We start from the raw sequence: 17,785 nt of genomic DNA on the forward strand, positions 1-17,785 counted from the left end.
GTAACGAATTGGTCTTTATAGCATTTAAATGCTTCAGTATTTCATTTACAGTAATATGCTAAAATCTTTAGCCACCCCTCATTCATTTATATTTTGCTCCCAATGACTCGAGCTGTAGTTTTCTCGGCATTCTTGCTGTTCTTTTAGGGTTTTATTTTTTCAGTCACATTCAGTTCTTGTACGGCACCATTTTGAAAGGAGTGATTCCTTTTTTGTTTGTTTAAGCCACTTGACACTCATAAAAAGGGCACCTAAGCGATAGGAATAACAGGTGTATCTGTTGCGATTTTGGTGCTATATACATAAAAACTACATGGAATTTAATTGTTTGCACATAACATACAAAATAGAATTTAAAATTTGTTCTTTTCTATCTTTAGAAACTCGGTTACTAACAGAGTGACTATTAAGAAAAAGGTCCAAATTTGCTGAGTCTACAAAAGAAGTCTCACAGGCCAAAAATAACATTTTATAAAATATTTTTGCCTGTTTTGACTCAAATTGTCATTAAAACTTGTTCAGTTACCTACTTAACAACTGTTCAAATATCTTGGGGAGGGATTAATCCAATTTTTTTTAACAAATTAGCACCAAATAGCGATAAAGCAGTAGGACAAAATCATAACTATAGAACTAGAGTAACTATAGTTTATCTACAACATTAGCAGTCTGACTCTGTCAATGCTAACAGTAAAGAGAATCAGAGGCAATGTATTTTTCTGCATTGTTTTAATATATGTACTAAAACAGTACCAACAGCCAATGAATGTCACAAAACAAAACTTTCTTGACAATTTGATTTTATTTGACAACAAATTTAAAGTAACATGAAGGCAAAGCAGTCAGGTCATTATGCATCTATATCAATACATCACCTGAACTCGGGGAAACATTTCAGCAGTTGAACCCTGTAAAAACAATCGGAGTAATAAAATAAACTGTTAAATTTAACAGCAGAGGTGCACTTTAGTTAAGAAAATATAAGATAACACCCTCATTTGAAATCGTGTGTATAATCTTCCCCAGACATATGAATGGGTCAGATGGGTAGTGATTGGTATAATCATTGGGAAGGATATTTATTTCACAATATGTTGTTGGGTATTAAGACATACATACATGCAAGTCACATCCACACGTGGCTCACTTCAAGGGAACTTCTTTTCTGCAGCTAACCTGTGAAAACAAAATCAATTAGTTTCTATATAAACCAGCACACGAATCAGAACATAAGTTGCCTGCAAAATACGATTATCGTATAGTTGTATTTTGCAAAAAAAAAAAAAAAAGAATTAGAATTATGGGATGTGCGCCGATTTTTTTTTTAAGCGTTTACTCCAATTTCAGAAAATGTTGGCTTATTTTGCTGGCGTCGACTCTTGATCAACATTTTACTTTTTTTACCAAACCAGCAAAGTTTGCAACCTAGTCTCTCTCCACACGTGCAGAGGGGTTAGTTGGGCTAACGTTCAATGCCACACCTCGTTTCAAATCACGTTCAGAAGTGAGCTAGCTCCCCAAACCGTCTACACATTTAACCTAGAGGAATGGTGTAGATAATGCAATTTAAGGTACATATAACAATTCGCATTTCAGAAACTAATTTTCTCTGAGAGCCTTATTTTCCCAGCCATGATACTGACCGCCAACAGCAACACTCATGGTTCTCCTTCTTCTGCTTCTTTTTCTTCTTTGTGTGTCTTCTTCTTACTGTTCTTCTTCTTCGACGGTCAAACAACGAAGTGGTGGATTGCCACCACCAATGACTGTCGCCACCAAGTGGTACAGAAAATCAACATAAAGAAATACAACTTGATAACCCCCGTTGCTTTATATTTGTAATAGACCCAGTTAAAATCTACTCAACCTTCTTTCTTTCTGCCTCACACATCCGACACGTTGCACTGTTTTATCTCAGTAATCGCACCTGCATGTACCATGTCTACCTAATAATAAGACTTTTAGCTTTAATTCAGTGACTTGTAAAACAATTTTCTGCTAACTTTTTAGGAATTACAAATATTTCTATGCAAGGTTACCTATTTTTATATGTTCAAAGGTTACTGTACAAATTGAAATCATTTCAAATTTAAGGACTCTTTAGTTGCATGAAGATCTTTTGCAGTCAACAACTGCCTGAAGTCTAGAAGTAATTGACATTTCTTTTGTTCTTTTTCTTAAAAAACACAGCACACAGTAACATCTCTCTGCCTTCCCCTTTTTCTTCAGTAACCTGTATGATCAGACGACTGACCTATCCTTTGAATGACAGCCCATTTCTTTGCAAAGAAATTATCCATTTACACTGTGAAACACCATCCGGTCAGTTTTGGCTGAGTCTGAGCAGAGATTGAGGAATTCTTCTATCTGCAGTCACATAATCAATATACACCAGTGACTTAGTTCCAATGGCAGGTATACAGAGATGCCACAGCAATGCTTCCACCTCCAGCATGTTTGGCAGATGCTGTAGCATGCTTTGGTTAATGAGCCTTCTTCAGCAGACTGAAGCGATTACTTGAATGTATGCTGACAGATATATCATGTCTGTATATATGAGTGTGTACATGAGAGAAATAATGAAAAATAATAGAACTAGCAGGTCTGTAATGGTGCTCAAAGGCAGAACAAGAAAGAGAAAACAATATGAGAGAAATATGATCTCTTTTCCTGTTAGCATACTTGATGTAGTGTTTTGGATCAGCTGAATGCTTTTTAAATGGGTTTTACAACACACTTATGTTTCTCAGAGTTGCCTGTATTTTAATTGATTTGTGTCATCTGGCTTCATTGACAGCACTGGGACAGTGTTCCTGTGGAACTCCGTGAATAACTTTTCTGTTTGAAGTTTATAACCTAAATACAAAAAACCAAACAAACATAAAAACAAGCTTTGCCCACATTTGTTTACTTAAAGCACAACAAGCAGCTCTTCTAGCCCTTGTTCACAAGTCTCAGCTTTATAGCTTAGGCCAGACTAAAACTGAGACATTAGAGGGTCTAAAGGTACACAGGTGTGGACAGGGCTGGAAAACACTAACACTCAGGCTATCGTGTCCAGATATCTGAAAGAACACCAAACAAGTCACGTGGGTGTAATTGGTCTTTAATGTACAGTAAGCATGTAACTAAGAAAACAAAACAGCACCAGGAAAAATGTGAACCTCTGTCAGTGTAACCAAGTTACAACTATTCTGTACTGTGTGTGTGTGTGTATGCATTCATCTTACATTTGGATTTAGGATAAAACCAAAGATTGCATCTACTTATTTCTCATTAAAACAATTTAGCCTAGCCTTGGTTAATAATTAACATGTTGTAGCATTTGAAGCCACACAATATTAGCGCTGACAATGATTACAAATACCTGTGAAAATAAATATCAAAAGATACATATTCTTTTTTTGTCTACTGAAAGCACAAATATACGGATTACATAAAATTACAGGCATTTTTTTAAACCTCAAAACAAACCTAAAAAAAACCAGAGTGAAATGGAAGAGCAAATGTGAAGGAAATATTTGATAGGTTTGGGTTTGGAAGGGAAATTTGAAGAAAAGAAAAAAAAAGAAAAGAAAAAGAAAATCAAGTGAAAGAACATTTGTATTCCTGTTCAGTCATTTGTGTGCATCACACTCAGGTGGACAAGTATGGTAACATCTTCAAAGCCAGTCCATTTCTCCTTCTGTTAGCATAGGTGAACAGTGCAAACAACTGCTCCATGTTTTTTATTATTCCAGCTGGCCTCAGCTTGGCTAAGGCAGGGGGGTGGGGGTGGGATCTGCCTGCCTTCAGTTCATTGTTCTGCCTTTTGACGAAGGAGACAACCAGTTTCCCTGCAGGCCAGAAACCCTGGGGTCTAGGACAGAGTGCAAAAAGTAATCCATGCTCTTAGCCTCCACAGCTGGTAGGAGGGTTAGAGGGTGGAGAGCCTTTACAGGCCTCGGCCTAGCAGTTGATGGAGGCACAGTCTGATTTGGCTTTCCCTGCCGAGCTGATTATCCTCATGAGGCAGTGTCCAAACTCCTCCAGAATCATCCTCTCTGCCTCAACTTGAGGCTGGTGAGTCTGTTCTGCTTTTTTGGCCTGCTCCAGCAGACACTCACATGTTGCTTCAAGCACTTCCTTTGTTACAAATGTATACGGGAGCCTGGGGGAAAAGCAAAATAAAAGTCTAAGTATTGACAACAAAGCCATCATTATCTGGTCTCAGCAGTAGTAAATAGATGGATCGTGGAGACTCCATGTCAATCAGACACAAGTGAGTTTTAATGCCCCCCCCCCATAGCTTCATATAGATGTGCTGACACTCCTGCAGCTTGTACAGGAAACACACACATTTTGCACCGTTTCTGAAAGCGCATATGTCTCTACTTAAAGTTTTAAAGTTTAGGTAGTTTAGATCAAGTTTGATGTTGCATTGCAGATAACAGAGACTCTGAGTGTCTTCTTCTATACAGCTTATTAATTTAATACTGGTATTGGTTTGGTGCCCAGGGTGCATGCCTAGACATAAGTTGGTCTTCGCAAGAAAAGAAGACTTGTTCCTTACAATGTATCTGGGATGTAGCCATTATTGTTGAAATAAAATAAAAGATAAGTGCTTTATTCACTCATCTCTCCTGAGTATCAGGATCCAGATTCACCCAAACCTCCCTCTTCCTGGACACCTCTTGCAGGGTGACATAAAGGCCTTCATAAGCCATCAAAAGATGCGACTCCAGTCCCTCCCAAATGACTGAGCTCCTCACCCTCTCTCTAAAGGAGTGTCCAGCCACCCTTCACTGGAAGATCATTTCCATAATCTAATTCTTGCGGTACTATGTCCGCATCACTGCAGATCCTGTACCAATCTCCTGCAGCCCTTACTTGTGCAACACTCTTTATCTAAAGATTCTACAAAAGTACATATCACATGTTTACTGTAAAAGAAGCTCTTTGCAGATGTGATTTTATGTAGAAAAAAGTGTGAACTGTGTTTCAGGTACCTGCCACTTCCACTTGAAATCACAGGCGTCGTCCGCATGAGCAAATCTGAGATCTGTGAGGATAGTTTGGTCTTGGCTGCCGTTTGCTGCTGAACTCTCACTTCTGCTGCATCTGCCAAATGCATTAGCGTCTTCCTCTCCGGGCTCTCCTCAAAGTTTTTGCAGCCGATGCATTTACAAATGGACGAACACATGATCTTCGCCTGTGAAGAGAAACAAAAATGAAGGAAATAAATGCCAATAAGAGAAGAATGAATGGAGGTGACGCCATCTGTAAAAAAAGAAAACTGGAGAGCTTACCTCGTAGCACTCGCAGTAGTTCTTCAGGCAGCCTGAGCGTTTGCAGTTGCAGCCCTTGCTGTGTCGACGGTCCGACTCTCCCTCCTTGCCTTTACCAATTTTAGGTTTAAAGGCCTCTGGATTTCGGTCCAGACAAGTCTGTGAAAACACGTTTGTGCAGCAATTTATGAGTCAAACAGGATGCAGTTCAGCCCAAAAACAGAATTCAGAAAGTGGACTTCTGCCTCACCTTTATAGCTTTGAGACGTTCAGTTTCATGTTCCAGGTTATTGAAGCAGTTATTGCAGTTACAGTTATTGCAGAACTCTCCATTTGCAAAACAGTCACAGTAGCTATAGGAAGGCAAATAAAAAAAAACACCATTTAATAAAACCATGTCAACTGTAATTTGATTCAGCAACATTAAGTCTCTCAGTGCTTCCTAAACTCTGATAAAAAGGAAAAATGGTTTCCACCGCAAAATAATACTGTATTAGGACTTTTTTTAAACTAGCCATTACCAGCTAAGCAGGTCAGCTAATTGGAAGTTTGTTTGTTAAATCTCTTGCTGCTCCAGTCTGCATACCAAAGTATCCTTAGGCAAGATACTGAACCCCAAGTTATGCTCCAAGTGTTAATAAGAAACACATCAGAGAGCACTTAGGTGTAGAAAGAAGTGCTTGTGTGAAAGGGTGAATTAGGCATGCTGTATAAAGCACTTATAAAAACCATAAATACCAGTCCATTTATCATTTACCATGGCGATTTCATAGCAAAGTTGTTCTTTGACCTCCTGGAAATAAAGGTCATGAATTTAGAGTTTTACCCAGGCATTTGTGTATGAGATTAATATGACTGAAAGCTGCTAGATTAGTGCAAACGTAATAATACTGATTACTGTTATCTATATTATTAACAATGATTATTCCTTAAAGTAAACATAATAAAGTCACTGAACTGAGATTTTATTTAACTTTAAATACAATGAGGGTCAAAAACACCATGGGGTGTTTATGACCATAAATCTCATTTTGCAAGGGCACACGTGATTCCCTGCCAGCCTTTGGCCTCCACTGTAAAACGGCTGTGGGTGCAGGTAGGGACACAGCTAGCCACAAGTGGCAGTGGGCTTCTGAGCCTCAGGAGACCTACACAGCAGCTGGAAGCAGACAACAGAGAGCCAACGCAGAAAGCCAACTGTCACAAATACTGAAAGCATACCAGGTTAGAGAACCTGAGCAATCTGGAGACAAAGGCAGCTGCAGGCAACTGATAATCCTTCTACAGGTTCATTAATAAAAACCCAGCCCTACTTTGACCAACATATCAAATTAAGCTCAAGTCCACTGAACTTTCGTCTTAATGTTTTTTTTAAAAAGAGACTTGCCCCTCTGCCAGATGAGCAAAAACATATTTACAATATCAAAAATATGCATCAATATTTATGGAGCGTAAACAGGAACTTGAATGGTTTCTTCTTTCTGACTCACAGACGAAAAGCTAAAATATAATGTCACAGATGACTTTACAAAATATTCAGCTGAAATTACAAACATATAGTTTGTATACAAACATGTATTAATTATTGAGCTACACCTGGACAGATTTATCCAATGGATAAACATTATTATCAGTGACAGTTACACTTACAGTTTGAGGCACTGTGACTTGGTACAGTTACATGGTTTTCTTGGTCTTGAGGTTGTTTCTGCTGCTGACAAACTGAACCAGTGAACATTAATTAGATTAAACTATAGACAGTCACGAGAAAAAATGAAGAAAATCACTTTAATATTTTGGTAAACATCTTTTTAAATGGAACAGATATCATTTAGTTGGTCTTTCAATGCAATATATATATAAAAACAAAAGTCATAGTAAGATGGCTTCTACCATTTCTTACCCATTAAGAGGCAACCTGGCCTGAGTCTGGATACCAGTGGATGCAGAAAAACTAGAGCTGCTGGCAAGCGTCACAAATGGTGGCTGCTGGATCTATGAGAAAAGCAGAAACACGATATTGAAACTCACTCAGGAAAAGGAAATCCATCTTTTAAAAACAAAGAAACCAAAAAAACCCCAAAACAAAACATAAAAAACCCCTTCAAACCAAAAAACACACAAAGATAATTCGCTAACCTGTGTGACATATTGTGCTGGCACAACCGCGTAACCCACATTCCCTCCTCCTGGAGCTGGTGTCAGGACGGTGCCTGGAGGGAGGTTGGTGAAGTTGGGCTGGATTTGGGGTAGTGGAGTTGCAGGCATGATCAAACGTTGCTGAGTTTGAGTGGTGGTTACTACTTGTGGTCCTGATGTTAAGGGCTTAGGTGCCACCTACGGGGAATGAAAACCATGAATGCAGCTCAAGGGACATTTCAGAGAAAGTTCTCTTTGAATGAACTTGGATACCCAGGTTACCTGTTTCATGGTCTGTGCTGGGACAACTGGGACAGACATCCTGACTGCTGCTGTACTGACCACCATAGGTTTAGCTGTGGGATAAGCACCATCATGAGTTGGTACAGCGCAATTACTAAGTGCTGCCTGTATTTGTTAGCAGAGGAAACAAAACAAGTTCATAGGTCACCTGTCTGTATAGAGCTGGTACTGGGACCACTGGGCTGTCCTGTGCTGCTCGCTGTCGTTGCTGTGACGAGGCGAACGTAGTGGAACCTGCTGCCAGGCACCTGGATCTGCTGCACGTTGGGCTGGGTGGCCAGGGGTATGATTGTTTTAAACTGGGAACCTCCCACTCCTCCAACAGCCACAGGTTTAATGTTCTGAAAACATTCACATCAAACGTAGAAACAGACTGAAGCCAGTAATAGAAGAGAAAATTTAAATAAAAAACAACAAAACAACAACAACAACAACAAAAACTAAAGAACCTCATCCTGAAAGCAGTTTGTTAAGAGCTGCCCGTTTTACTGGCAATACAATCTTCAAAGTGTACTTCAGTTTCTTTTTTGCAGGCCAGGATTAAGCTCCCCAAATGCTGATCCATTGTTATACATGTAAAATGCATAAAAACAATCTTATATCATAGTTGGGGCATGTGGTCACATGAAAACATTTAATTGTTTTGAGTATTAATTATCTTTCTATCTGCTTGGAAACAATCTTACACAACCATTTTATTTCTGGCAAAAATGTATATTGCTATGGAGGTAAAATTTATATGCGAGGTAAGTCATCATCATTGGTGCCCCACATAGTGCACTGAGATAAACATGACACGGTCTGTCCTGCCTTTTCTGCATCAGATGGCCATGGCTTTAGCAATGCAGTCAGTTGAACAAAAACAACTGCACAACTTATTGTTTTATATACAAAGAAGAAAATTCAGTTTCTCTAGAAATTGCAGTGGGAAAAACCGGGATCGTCCACCAGGAAAAACTCCAATGTACAGGCGCTCGCCCTCGGGCACCCTCCTCGGTTTCACTCATAGGGGTTTTTGAATTGCCCGTTGTCTGGTCCCTCACCCAGGACCAATTTGCCTTAGGAGATCCTACCAGGGGGCAAAAGACCACCCAATAACATAGCTGCTGGGATCCCTGGACCACGCGAACTCCTCTACCATGATAAGGTGGTGATTCACAGATGGAACTTTATTACCAGAAAAAGTGAAATGTTTCCAGAATGGTACAAATTTGAGAGAAAAAAAATTAAATCAAAGCATGCAGTGCACAACTGAGCCAGTCACTTTGAGTAATGAACAGTCTGTTTACTACAAACTGTGTCAGACTATGAACAACAATCCCACCAACTGCAGATGTATCAATCTGATATTTGGAACGGATTTCCTCCATTTTGACCCAAAAAGGTTGGATCGGATGTAAGTGATTAAATCTATTCACTTCCTTTCTGTGTTCACTACACAGCAGCAATTATTATTTCAAGAGCTAACATAGCACAGAAGAAGCCATTTCACTCTATTTTTATCTTTCCACAGCTTTTAACTGTATGTTTGCTCCATGTTTGTTTTCATTCATCAGTGTAATGCTTATTTGGAAGTTTGGGGGTTTTTTGTTCTGTTTTTTTTAAAACTGCACTTGCCGTAACAGTGAGTTGTCTCCCACTTCACCTGCTTCCTGTCAGCTCAATTCTAAATGCGGCCTGTTTGTGTGTAGCAGTAAAATGAGATGCACTCAAGAGCAAGAAAGAAGAGAGGAGGAAAAGGGAGGAAAATAGCATGACTGCACATCACAGCAGTATGCAGCAACTCCTTGACTCTCTTACTGAGCTGAAATGACACCTATGCACAAACAAGGTGAATACTTTTTTTTTTTTTTTTAATTCCTTTGTTCCCCTCAGATCAGATGGCATCAACTACAACTGACTGTTCTGTGCTTTCATGTTACCTGTGTTGCTGATTGGCTAGTGGCCACCTTGACTGGAGATACAGATGTTGACTGCTGGACTGTCAGGATCTGCTGGCCAAGTGCTACATTCACAGGCAGTGCTACAGACTTCTGAGAAGCACTGGAGGTCGGGGAAGCCACAGACACCACAGTCACCTGGCAGGAACAGACAAGCGGTACGAGCTGTGAAAATTTCACCTGATTAAACAAAGACCCTAGTTGGATGGCAATATAGCTGCCATTATGTATGGTAACAGGAATGTCACATAAACCAACATTCTATAACAAGTCAATTGCAAAACACTATGTATACATATTCATTAATTAGTAGGGGTGAAAGAAATATCTAATATAATTAGTGCTGTCAGTGTTAATCTCGTTAAAATGACGTTAACGCCATAGCCGCATTAACGCGGCAAATCTCCGTTAGCGAGTTATCGCGAATCGCTCTGTGCGTGGGGCTACACAGCATCAACGCGTTAGCACGGTTAGCTCGTTAACGCCGTCCAGCCCCACGCACCGGGCGATTCGCGATAACTCATCATTTTAACGAGATTAACGCTGACAGCACCAAATATAATATAATATAATATTATATTATAATATAAACTCCTGTCTGCAAATACGATGATGATTACTAGTGCCAGAGGCTGATGTTTATGTACTGTGACACATCAATTCGTTGTGGGCTGTCTAAATATTCAAAGAGTGTGATAACGAGCTTTACCAATACATCTACTGCATTTTTTAATAACTACATTTCCAAAAAACAAAGACAATCAAATTGTTATTTTAAACAACAGTATCGGCCCAACCACCAACGCTACCCGTCAGCTTCCTAGCAGACACACCTATGGGGTCAATTTCAAAATTCTACATCATTTTATTCTTCAGTTAACGCAGTCACAAGATTTTCATAATACTTCACCTTTGACCTTAAGGTCAAAGTCACTGAGATTCAAACTCTTCTGAGATTTTTAGTACATACACCTATAGTATCAACTTGAAGCGTCTACGTTATCCCATTCACAAATGTAGGTGTCCATGCCACCCCCCTGCCCAGTAGGGTGACGATAATACCCCAGGGCTCTAGACTAACTTTTTGCCATGGTTGCATTGGTGCGCCTGTGCATCAGCACAAAAGTTAGGTTCACAAAAACTGGGCGCACGTGACATCATTACTGTATGTGGAGTTTACGTTCAAGCCATTTTTCTTGTGAAGAATTATTTCGGACTTCAACTTAGTGAATGGAAATTCTTCTTTGGCAATATTGTAGGCACTGTTAAACTTAATCATCATCTTGGCCTCCTCTGATGACCTGTTTGCTGCTGCCTGCCACTGAAAGGCAGTGGAGAGAGGGGACACTTGGGCAGTGCATTTATATTGCGTCATATAATGTGTTTTCTAGATACACTGTGCTTTTCCAGCGTTTCAATTCGAAATGTATTTGCACCAGTCACAAATGCAGTATTGCCGAGCATGGTCTTTCTACACGCACGACAGTAAATGCAGTGCATAATGTTGTCAGCTTTACTGTATCTTAGCCAGGGAAACTGGTCAAGCCACTCTCTTCGAAATGTATGCACTTTCCCCCTTTTACTTTCAGTGGGCTCTGGCTCAGAAGTCGATCATATGTGGCTTATTATCTGATGCCGTCTCTGGACCAGTGTTAGACGTAACCTGAGAGGTTGTCAGAGCACTGGCTATGAATTTCAACAGATCAGGCCTTAACTTAACGAAAAAGTTATCAATCGTTCTTTTCATCTTTTCTCATTACCCACAGCTACATCCACTATCAGGCCTAGGCTACGCACCTCTCTCTATCTGCCTGCATTTTCAAACGTAGGCCTACAGGAATATCTGGACCACGGCCAATCAGAGAGGTCCCGCCTCTAACTGAGTATCTCTCTATCTGATTGGTTTAGACCAAGATATGGGCATAACATGTCTGTTGTTGACCACACGGAGGCTTTCAGAGTTGCGAAGACTTTTTTTTCCCCCCCCCCCCCACTCGAACGGCTGGTCACACCGGTGCGACCTAGGATTTTTTTTAGTTGCACCATTGAGAAATTAGGTCACATGTGCAACCAAATTGGATGGAGGCCACTGACAGGCAGTTACTCTGCCTCTGTGCTCTCTGCCTGGCATCATGAAGCCCGACTGCCATAGAATACCAGAATTGGCAGGTCCAGCACTGGCATCCTGTGCTTTTCACAGGTGAGAACACCCTGAGCTCATGTGACAGATGTGAAAGGATCTGGAGAAGCCATGGAGAACATTGTGCTGCCAATAACATCATTCAGCACAGTTTGGTAGTGGCCCAGTGATGGTCTGAGAAGGAATGGAGGGACGCACAAACCTCTATAGGCTAGGCATCACACCCTGAGTGTGATTACATACTGGGAGAAAATCCCCAGTCCCACTGTCAGACCATACCCTGATACCATTAACTGGACCCCATCCTCGCCTGAATTCAATAGAGCATCTCTGGGACATCATGTTTCTGTCCATCCTATGTTGCCTCCATTCCAGAAGCTCAGTGATGTACTGGTTCACATCTAAGAAGATATCACCCAGTACACCATCTATCGTCTCATTATGGTTAATTCCTCAATGTTGTCAGTCATGAATGCAAGCATGTAGGGGCCCATACAAAATACTCTCTACCTGTGTTTCAGCATGATTTTTTTTTCCAGTTAAGATCTGATGTGTTTGCAAAGTGTTCTTAAATGTTTTAATTTTTTGAAAAGTGTGTTACACTAAGGTCTTTGGTTCTCAATTAAACTGAGCGAAACAGATAAACCCTTAAAGAAGAATGGCTAGCAAACATCCTTCTCCGATCAAAGTACCATTATTATATAATTGTGATTCCAAACATTTTTGAGTAAACATTGCAGGGGGTTTCGAGGTGATTTATTACACTTGTGCTTTACCTGCAGTAACAGGTTGTAATTATGTGACAATTAAACTACAGACTTATTAGTTTTAGTCTCTAGCCAATTGATCATATTCAGTTAAAGTAAATATAGAAAATCACCTTGCTGGGAGTCTTGAGAGGGGAAATGGCAATCTTTTTGCCAGGGATACTTTGTAAATTAGTGTTGTGGGGCTCAGAGAGAGTAATGGTCCTCGGGGGCATCACTGGTGAACTCTGGGTCAGAACCCGTCCTATGAACAGACAGTGCAAGGTTTAATGACAAAGCTAATTACAACATAATTAGAAAACAAACTGCAATAAACTATGTGGTTTGATAATTATTTAAAAACTGAAACAAAAAATAGCCTCAAAAAGTTATTACTTAGACTTACCTGTGATCACAGGAGGCATTGATGTCTGGGGACTTATACCTTTGCTGTTAACAGTTTTTGTGATGATAAACTTGATCGGTGCAGCTGAGGATGCTGGTGTCTTCTTGGCAATCTGAAAAGACAATTAGCCAGAAATGTTTAAACGTATTCATTCAATATCAAAACATTGCCTCTTTCTGCAGATGACGACTACTGGCGTGTCCTAGCTTGGTCAGTTCTGTTGCATTTTCATTTACTGATACTGATGTTGATACCTGAGCTCTAGTTGTACAACTTAATTGATACTGGGTTTATGAGGGTGATAACTGAATTTATATTTGTAGGGAAAAAGGTCATCAGTGATATAGTAAGATTACATACTGAGCAGGTCAATGTGCAGTATTAAGACAATTCTTTGTCAGTGCTCTGATATAGCAACTGTGAAATTCTGACACTTTTTTTTCCCTCAATGTACACACAATATCAGCACTTCTGCAACATGACTTTATGCAGCCAGACAGGCCAGCTGAGGTATTCATTTCACAGCAACACCAGTGGGTTTTTTTTGTTTTAAACATATTTAAATCTGAATATCTTACTGGGGGTAAATTATTGCAATCATTCTCCTACATGTAGGATAACAATAGGATATACCTTTCCTTCTCTTCTGAACTATGATTTTAGACAAAAATATTATTTTTATGCTTGTTAAGATGATCTGACTTCAGTTCTTAAATAAATAGCGCACTAATAATGTTCATCTAAACCCTGAGAGTGAGTGTACTTGTTTCCCTACAAATTTTTAAATTATTTAAGAGGATAAAAACTCCCAAACAAACATGCCCGAGTGTATATGCTTGCTCTACCCCTTATACACAGAGTGAAGCAGTCACTGGTAACAATTTCTAATCCAAATATGAGAACTGCTCATTTAAACAACGTCCAGACAGGCGAAGAACAGTTGAATGGGGAGATTTACCAATTTGTTTGTAACCTGTAATGTAAGCCTGTTACATCTGTACTTTATGAGTCAGACAAATCCCACCCCCTCCCAAGAGGTTTTAACCAGATCCTAACAAAAAATACCCTGGAATTACAAATCTAAACACCAAGGAATCTTTACATTCCACATTCAAACTACATGGCTGAACCTCTTAATCTTCACCAAAGTGGTTCTCTCTCTATGCTCCTTTTTTTTTTTTTTACCTTCTCTTCCCTTCATCTCCCAACCAGTCAAAGCCCATGTTAGGCTTTCCATGAGCCTGGTTCTACCAGCAGGTTCTTTCGATTCAGAAAAAGACTTTCTACTTTACCATCGTCATGTGCTAAGTGATCATCATACCATGGAAGCACAGCATGAGTAGGGGTCTCTTTTTTCCCTCTTGTACTTTCCCATTGTAATGTACATTTCAATGTTTTTTTCTCTAACGCTACCAATCTCCGACTTGTATCCCCACAGACATTAGTCTGTGTTGTGTGTGTAAGGTCGGGGGGGGGGGGGGGGGGGGGGGGTCCCATTTCACTGCAGGGCAACCTGCATGTGACGAATAAAGCTTTGATTGATTGATTGATCATGTCATCAGGATTCTCTCACTAATGCTGTAGAAGCCTATAACTTGCAATAGAAAGTCCCTTGAGGTGACTGGAATTGTATAAATAACATTTAATTGAGCTCTGTGCGTTATAGTTCCACACTAGATTCCTAGTGGTTCTAGTGGTTACTGAGACACAGTCCCACTCCATCTTCTCTGAAACACCAAACTGTACTTAGTCAGTACACTGTTGTTAGCTTACATTTACTGGCAGCCTAGATCAAGGTCAAAGCAGATCTTATCTAATAGCTTGAAAAACTTTGTACACAGTATGTTCAATTGATACTGAAGCAATCATTTACAGTAGTAATTATGTTTAATTTAACAGTAACATGTGGAACACGGCAAGCAATATTTTTGTAAAAATGTATTAATAATACAAAAGGTCATTGTTACCTGGACAGTCTTCAGCTGCTGGGTCTGTAATGTGGTCACCTGGTTGCCCACCACTGGCTTCAGGTCTGACCTCCCACCTATAGTCACCACTTTAAACTGCGGAGCTTGAGACTTTGTGTCTCCGGCAGTCTGTGAAACGCCAGGCTTGCTGCCTGTGTGGGGTAACTGAAGCACTATAGGCTGCCCTGATTTTCCTATAGCTGTAACCAAAAGTTTCTGTCCATCCTGCTTGATGACCTGGGGTGGATTACCTGCAGACTTTGCTGCTTCTGAGGCTTGAGAAGCCACCTTATTGAGAATAATCTGGCGATTTGCAGGAGAGATTGTAAATGGAGTTGTGAGCTTCTGTAATCCACTTGTAGTCACACTAGTTCCAGTAACACTGTCTGTGGTTTTGGTTGTGGCTGTCGAAGTAGCCAAGGCTGGTTTGATGGTAAGAAGAGGAGACGATGTGCTGGAATTTGAGACAGGAGGCGGACTTCTGGGGCTGGCACTAAGCATGGAGTCTGTGGCCGTGGAGGTGGTCATAGCCTGAGTGGGTTCAGTTAAAGCGGCATCTGAACAGAGGCTCACGTTCTCTGAAGCCACGGGTGTATCAGTTTCCATTGGGACCGATGCATCATCACTGGGCTCTGAGTGGACTGCAGTGGGTTGAGAGTGAGGAACATCCTCTATATCCTCAGTATCCATGATCTCATCAGGGAGGAGGCTGTTGAGCTCTGGTGACACTACATCCATGCTTGCAAACTCTCAGCTTTCTGTTAATCCTGAAAAACCAATACAATTTAATTTAATTGTCATTGCAAAATACATTACAAACACCAGTAAGCCACAACACTAACACCACTGTCAGCTTAATTTATAATACAGGCACACATGTTCAAACTCCAGCAGGTCAAATATGTTTTTCTGGCTATTAGGAAGGAGGGTTTTCTGTTGTATTTGATCACTTTTATATTATTTGAAAGACCTAGAAGCTTACATTTACTGCACTAGATGCACCATGAACAGGGAGAAACAGACAAATATGAAACAATTTTAAAAATTCTGAGGATATACATTCATCATTTTAGAGAGCTGTTGCATTTAATTGCAGTCAGTGTTTGCAATTCATTTAAAAATGTATTCCTCTACTCATTTATACAATATACATAACTGGATTATAATACAGACAGACAGCTAAAAGCTGTGCTGAGAATATAGAGCAAGATAGTTCAAGCTAGCGAGCTAGCCATGTAGGTGCAGTAGAAGTGCCAGACTGTCATAACTTTACCTGTAAATGACTTCAGTAATTACGTGAGATGTAATAAATAAAGAGGTGGGCACGAGTAACGTTTGACTTGTGCTGATTTTGACTGAAGCAGACAGCTGATGCTAGGTCGCAACGATCATCTCTGCCGTATCTTTGTCCTGCTGTACTCTACTCAACATTAATCCACCGAAACGCACATATGAACCCTACCCACTCCATACCACATTCACACGCAGAGCTGACTGAGCTGAATCTCTTCACGTCCCCAGATGAAAGCCATCAAAGGAAAACTGTGCTGAGTTGCACTCGTTTATTTTAAAAATGCCCAGAAGTGGTCCTGACTGGGGCAAAGAGCGAGAAAAAAAGCGACAAGCTGTTTTGCTGGCTGCGTTACTATTTCAGGCCGGGGTTGGATTTCGAAAGATCCGCCATTTTTACCTCGTCATCAGCTTAGTTAGCTGCCCGGCTAACGCTAAGCTATGCTGAGGGGAAGCGTTTATAAATATTGGTAATAAGCAGAGACACTTACACTGACAGTTCACTGCAAAACAAGCATAAGTAAACAATCGCTGAAGATAAGACTTGATGTTAACAGGGTGCTGCTAGCGAGTAAAAAACAAACAAACACAACAAACACAAAAAACAACAACAAAACTCTGCAGACTCTGACAACGTAAACAATGCTCGCTTTCAATAATTTCTCCTGTCACTTGACATAGGAGGAAATACAACATTTTAATTCCACAATGCAATTATTGCGATTGCTACTATAGATTTCCTTAACAGCATTTACAGTCTGTGTTTTAGGGCTGGAGTTAGCGTGGCCTAACCAGTTCAAAATGATGTTTTAGTTTAACCTCAAGAAACTCATATTTTGACTGAGTTATAGTCTGAGAATGAACCAGAAAAGCGTAAATTCAAAGAATGTTACGGGGTCAACAGCTAAAGTAATATGAAACCAACTAACAGCAAATGCAACTGCTGACTTGTGCCTTCTAATATTTTACATACATATAAAAATTTCTATGATCCTTTAGACGTTTCGCCAGTATGTCAAAACAACTCGCAGCTAATTTAGCTTTTACTTTTCATTTACCGTTGCAGTAAGTAAACTTAGCGGCCGGCTCACATGATATTTACACCATGTTATTAAAGTCCCTGTTTTGTGCACGAGAAACTTTCCTTCAGCGCTGAAAATACTCTGCCAAACCAAATCCTTGGAATGTTATGCTGCTTTTTCACCAGAGTCTATCCTTAAATATTGTTATCATCATCATCATCATCAGCAGCAGCAGCAGCAGCAGCAGCAAAGACAGCAACAGCAGTCTCATCTAGACAACCCAGCGGGCAGAACAACTGTACTAGCAAACTTGCTGAGCTTGCTAACCCGAGCTAGCTAGCACAACATTATATCTCAACATTGAATACACTCTTTAATGTGAGTCTTTATGTTGAATATAGTGTGTTAAATCCTAGAAAGGGTCAACGCATAGGCATGCTTACCCCAAATTTTTAAGCTAAGCAGCGTTTCCAGATAAAGGGAGGAAAGGAAAAGACGATTGTTCAAAATACCGCGCCGAGCGCCATTCCTCCCTGACATTTCACAGGCCGGCCACGCCCTCCAT

At 40.2% G+C, this 17,785-nt stretch overlaps 1 protein-coding gene and 1 long non-coding RNA gene across 3 annotated transcripts; both read right to left on the reverse strand.

The window, feature by feature from the left end:
• Positions 1 to 762: 762 nt before the first annotated feature.
• Positions 763 to 1,728, reverse strand: LOC134631978 (uncharacterized). Its single transcript, XR_010094436.1, has 3 exons — positions 1,644 to 1,728; positions 1,120 to 1,176; positions 763 to 908 (listed from the first exon to the last, which is right to left on the reverse strand). It is a non-coding gene; the product is annotated as an uncharacterized LOC134631978 (long non-coding RNA).
• Positions 1,729 to 3,095: 1,367 nt separating this feature from the next.
• lin54 (lin-54 DREAM MuvB core complex component) lies at positions 3,096 to 17,782 on the reverse strand. Of its 2 annotated transcripts, none has more exons than XM_063478041.1 (14): positions 17,664 to 17,782; positions 14,909 to 15,675; positions 12,942 to 13,053; positions 12,670 to 12,800; positions 9,632 to 9,787; positions 7,858 to 8,050; positions 7,689 to 7,762; positions 7,407 to 7,604; positions 7,171 to 7,262; positions 6,918 to 6,989; positions 5,518 to 5,620; positions 5,289 to 5,426; positions 4,989 to 5,191; positions 3,096 to 4,150 (listed from the first exon to the last, which is right to left on the reverse strand). In XM_063478041.1, exons 2-14 carry the CDS (start codon positions 15,644 to 15,646, stop codon positions 3,949 to 3,951), a joined length of 2,412 nt encoding a protein of 803 aa, XP_063334111.1. In that variant the 5' UTR covers positions 15,647 to 15,675; positions 17,664 to 17,782; the 3' UTR covers positions 3,096 to 3,948. The 2 variants fall into 2 exon arrangements, with proteins under 2 accessions (XP_063334111.1, XP_063334112.1); XM_063478042.1 differs by lacking the exon at positions 17,664 to 17,782 and adding an exon at positions 16,182 to 16,690.
• Between the last annotated feature and the right edge of the window lie 3 nt (positions 17,783 to 17,785).

This window comes from Pelmatolapia mariae, linkage group LG7 (assembly GCF_036321145.2).
Source record: "Pelmatolapia mariae isolate MD_Pm_ZW linkage group LG7, Pm_UMD_F_2, whole genome shotgun sequence".
NCBI classification, from domain to species: Eukaryota; Metazoa; Chordata; class Actinopteri; order Cichliformes; family Cichlidae; genus Pelmatolapia; species Pelmatolapia mariae.

Bases quoted from the DNA above. Each gene is read 5' to 3' on its own strand.
- lin54 (XM_063478041.1), bottom strand. From the start codon at position 15,646: ATGGATGTAGTGTCACCAGAGCTCAACAGCCTCCTCCCTGATGAGATC. The intron at 9,788-12,669 runs GTGATTTTCTAT...TGTTCCTGCCAG, and splicing joins CTCTCAAGACTCCCAGCAAG to GTGACTGTGGTGTCTGTGGC. The intron at 7,605-7,688 runs GTAACCTGGGTA...CATTCCCCGTAG, and splicing joins CAGCACAGACCATGAAACAG to GTGGCACCTAAGCCCTTAAC.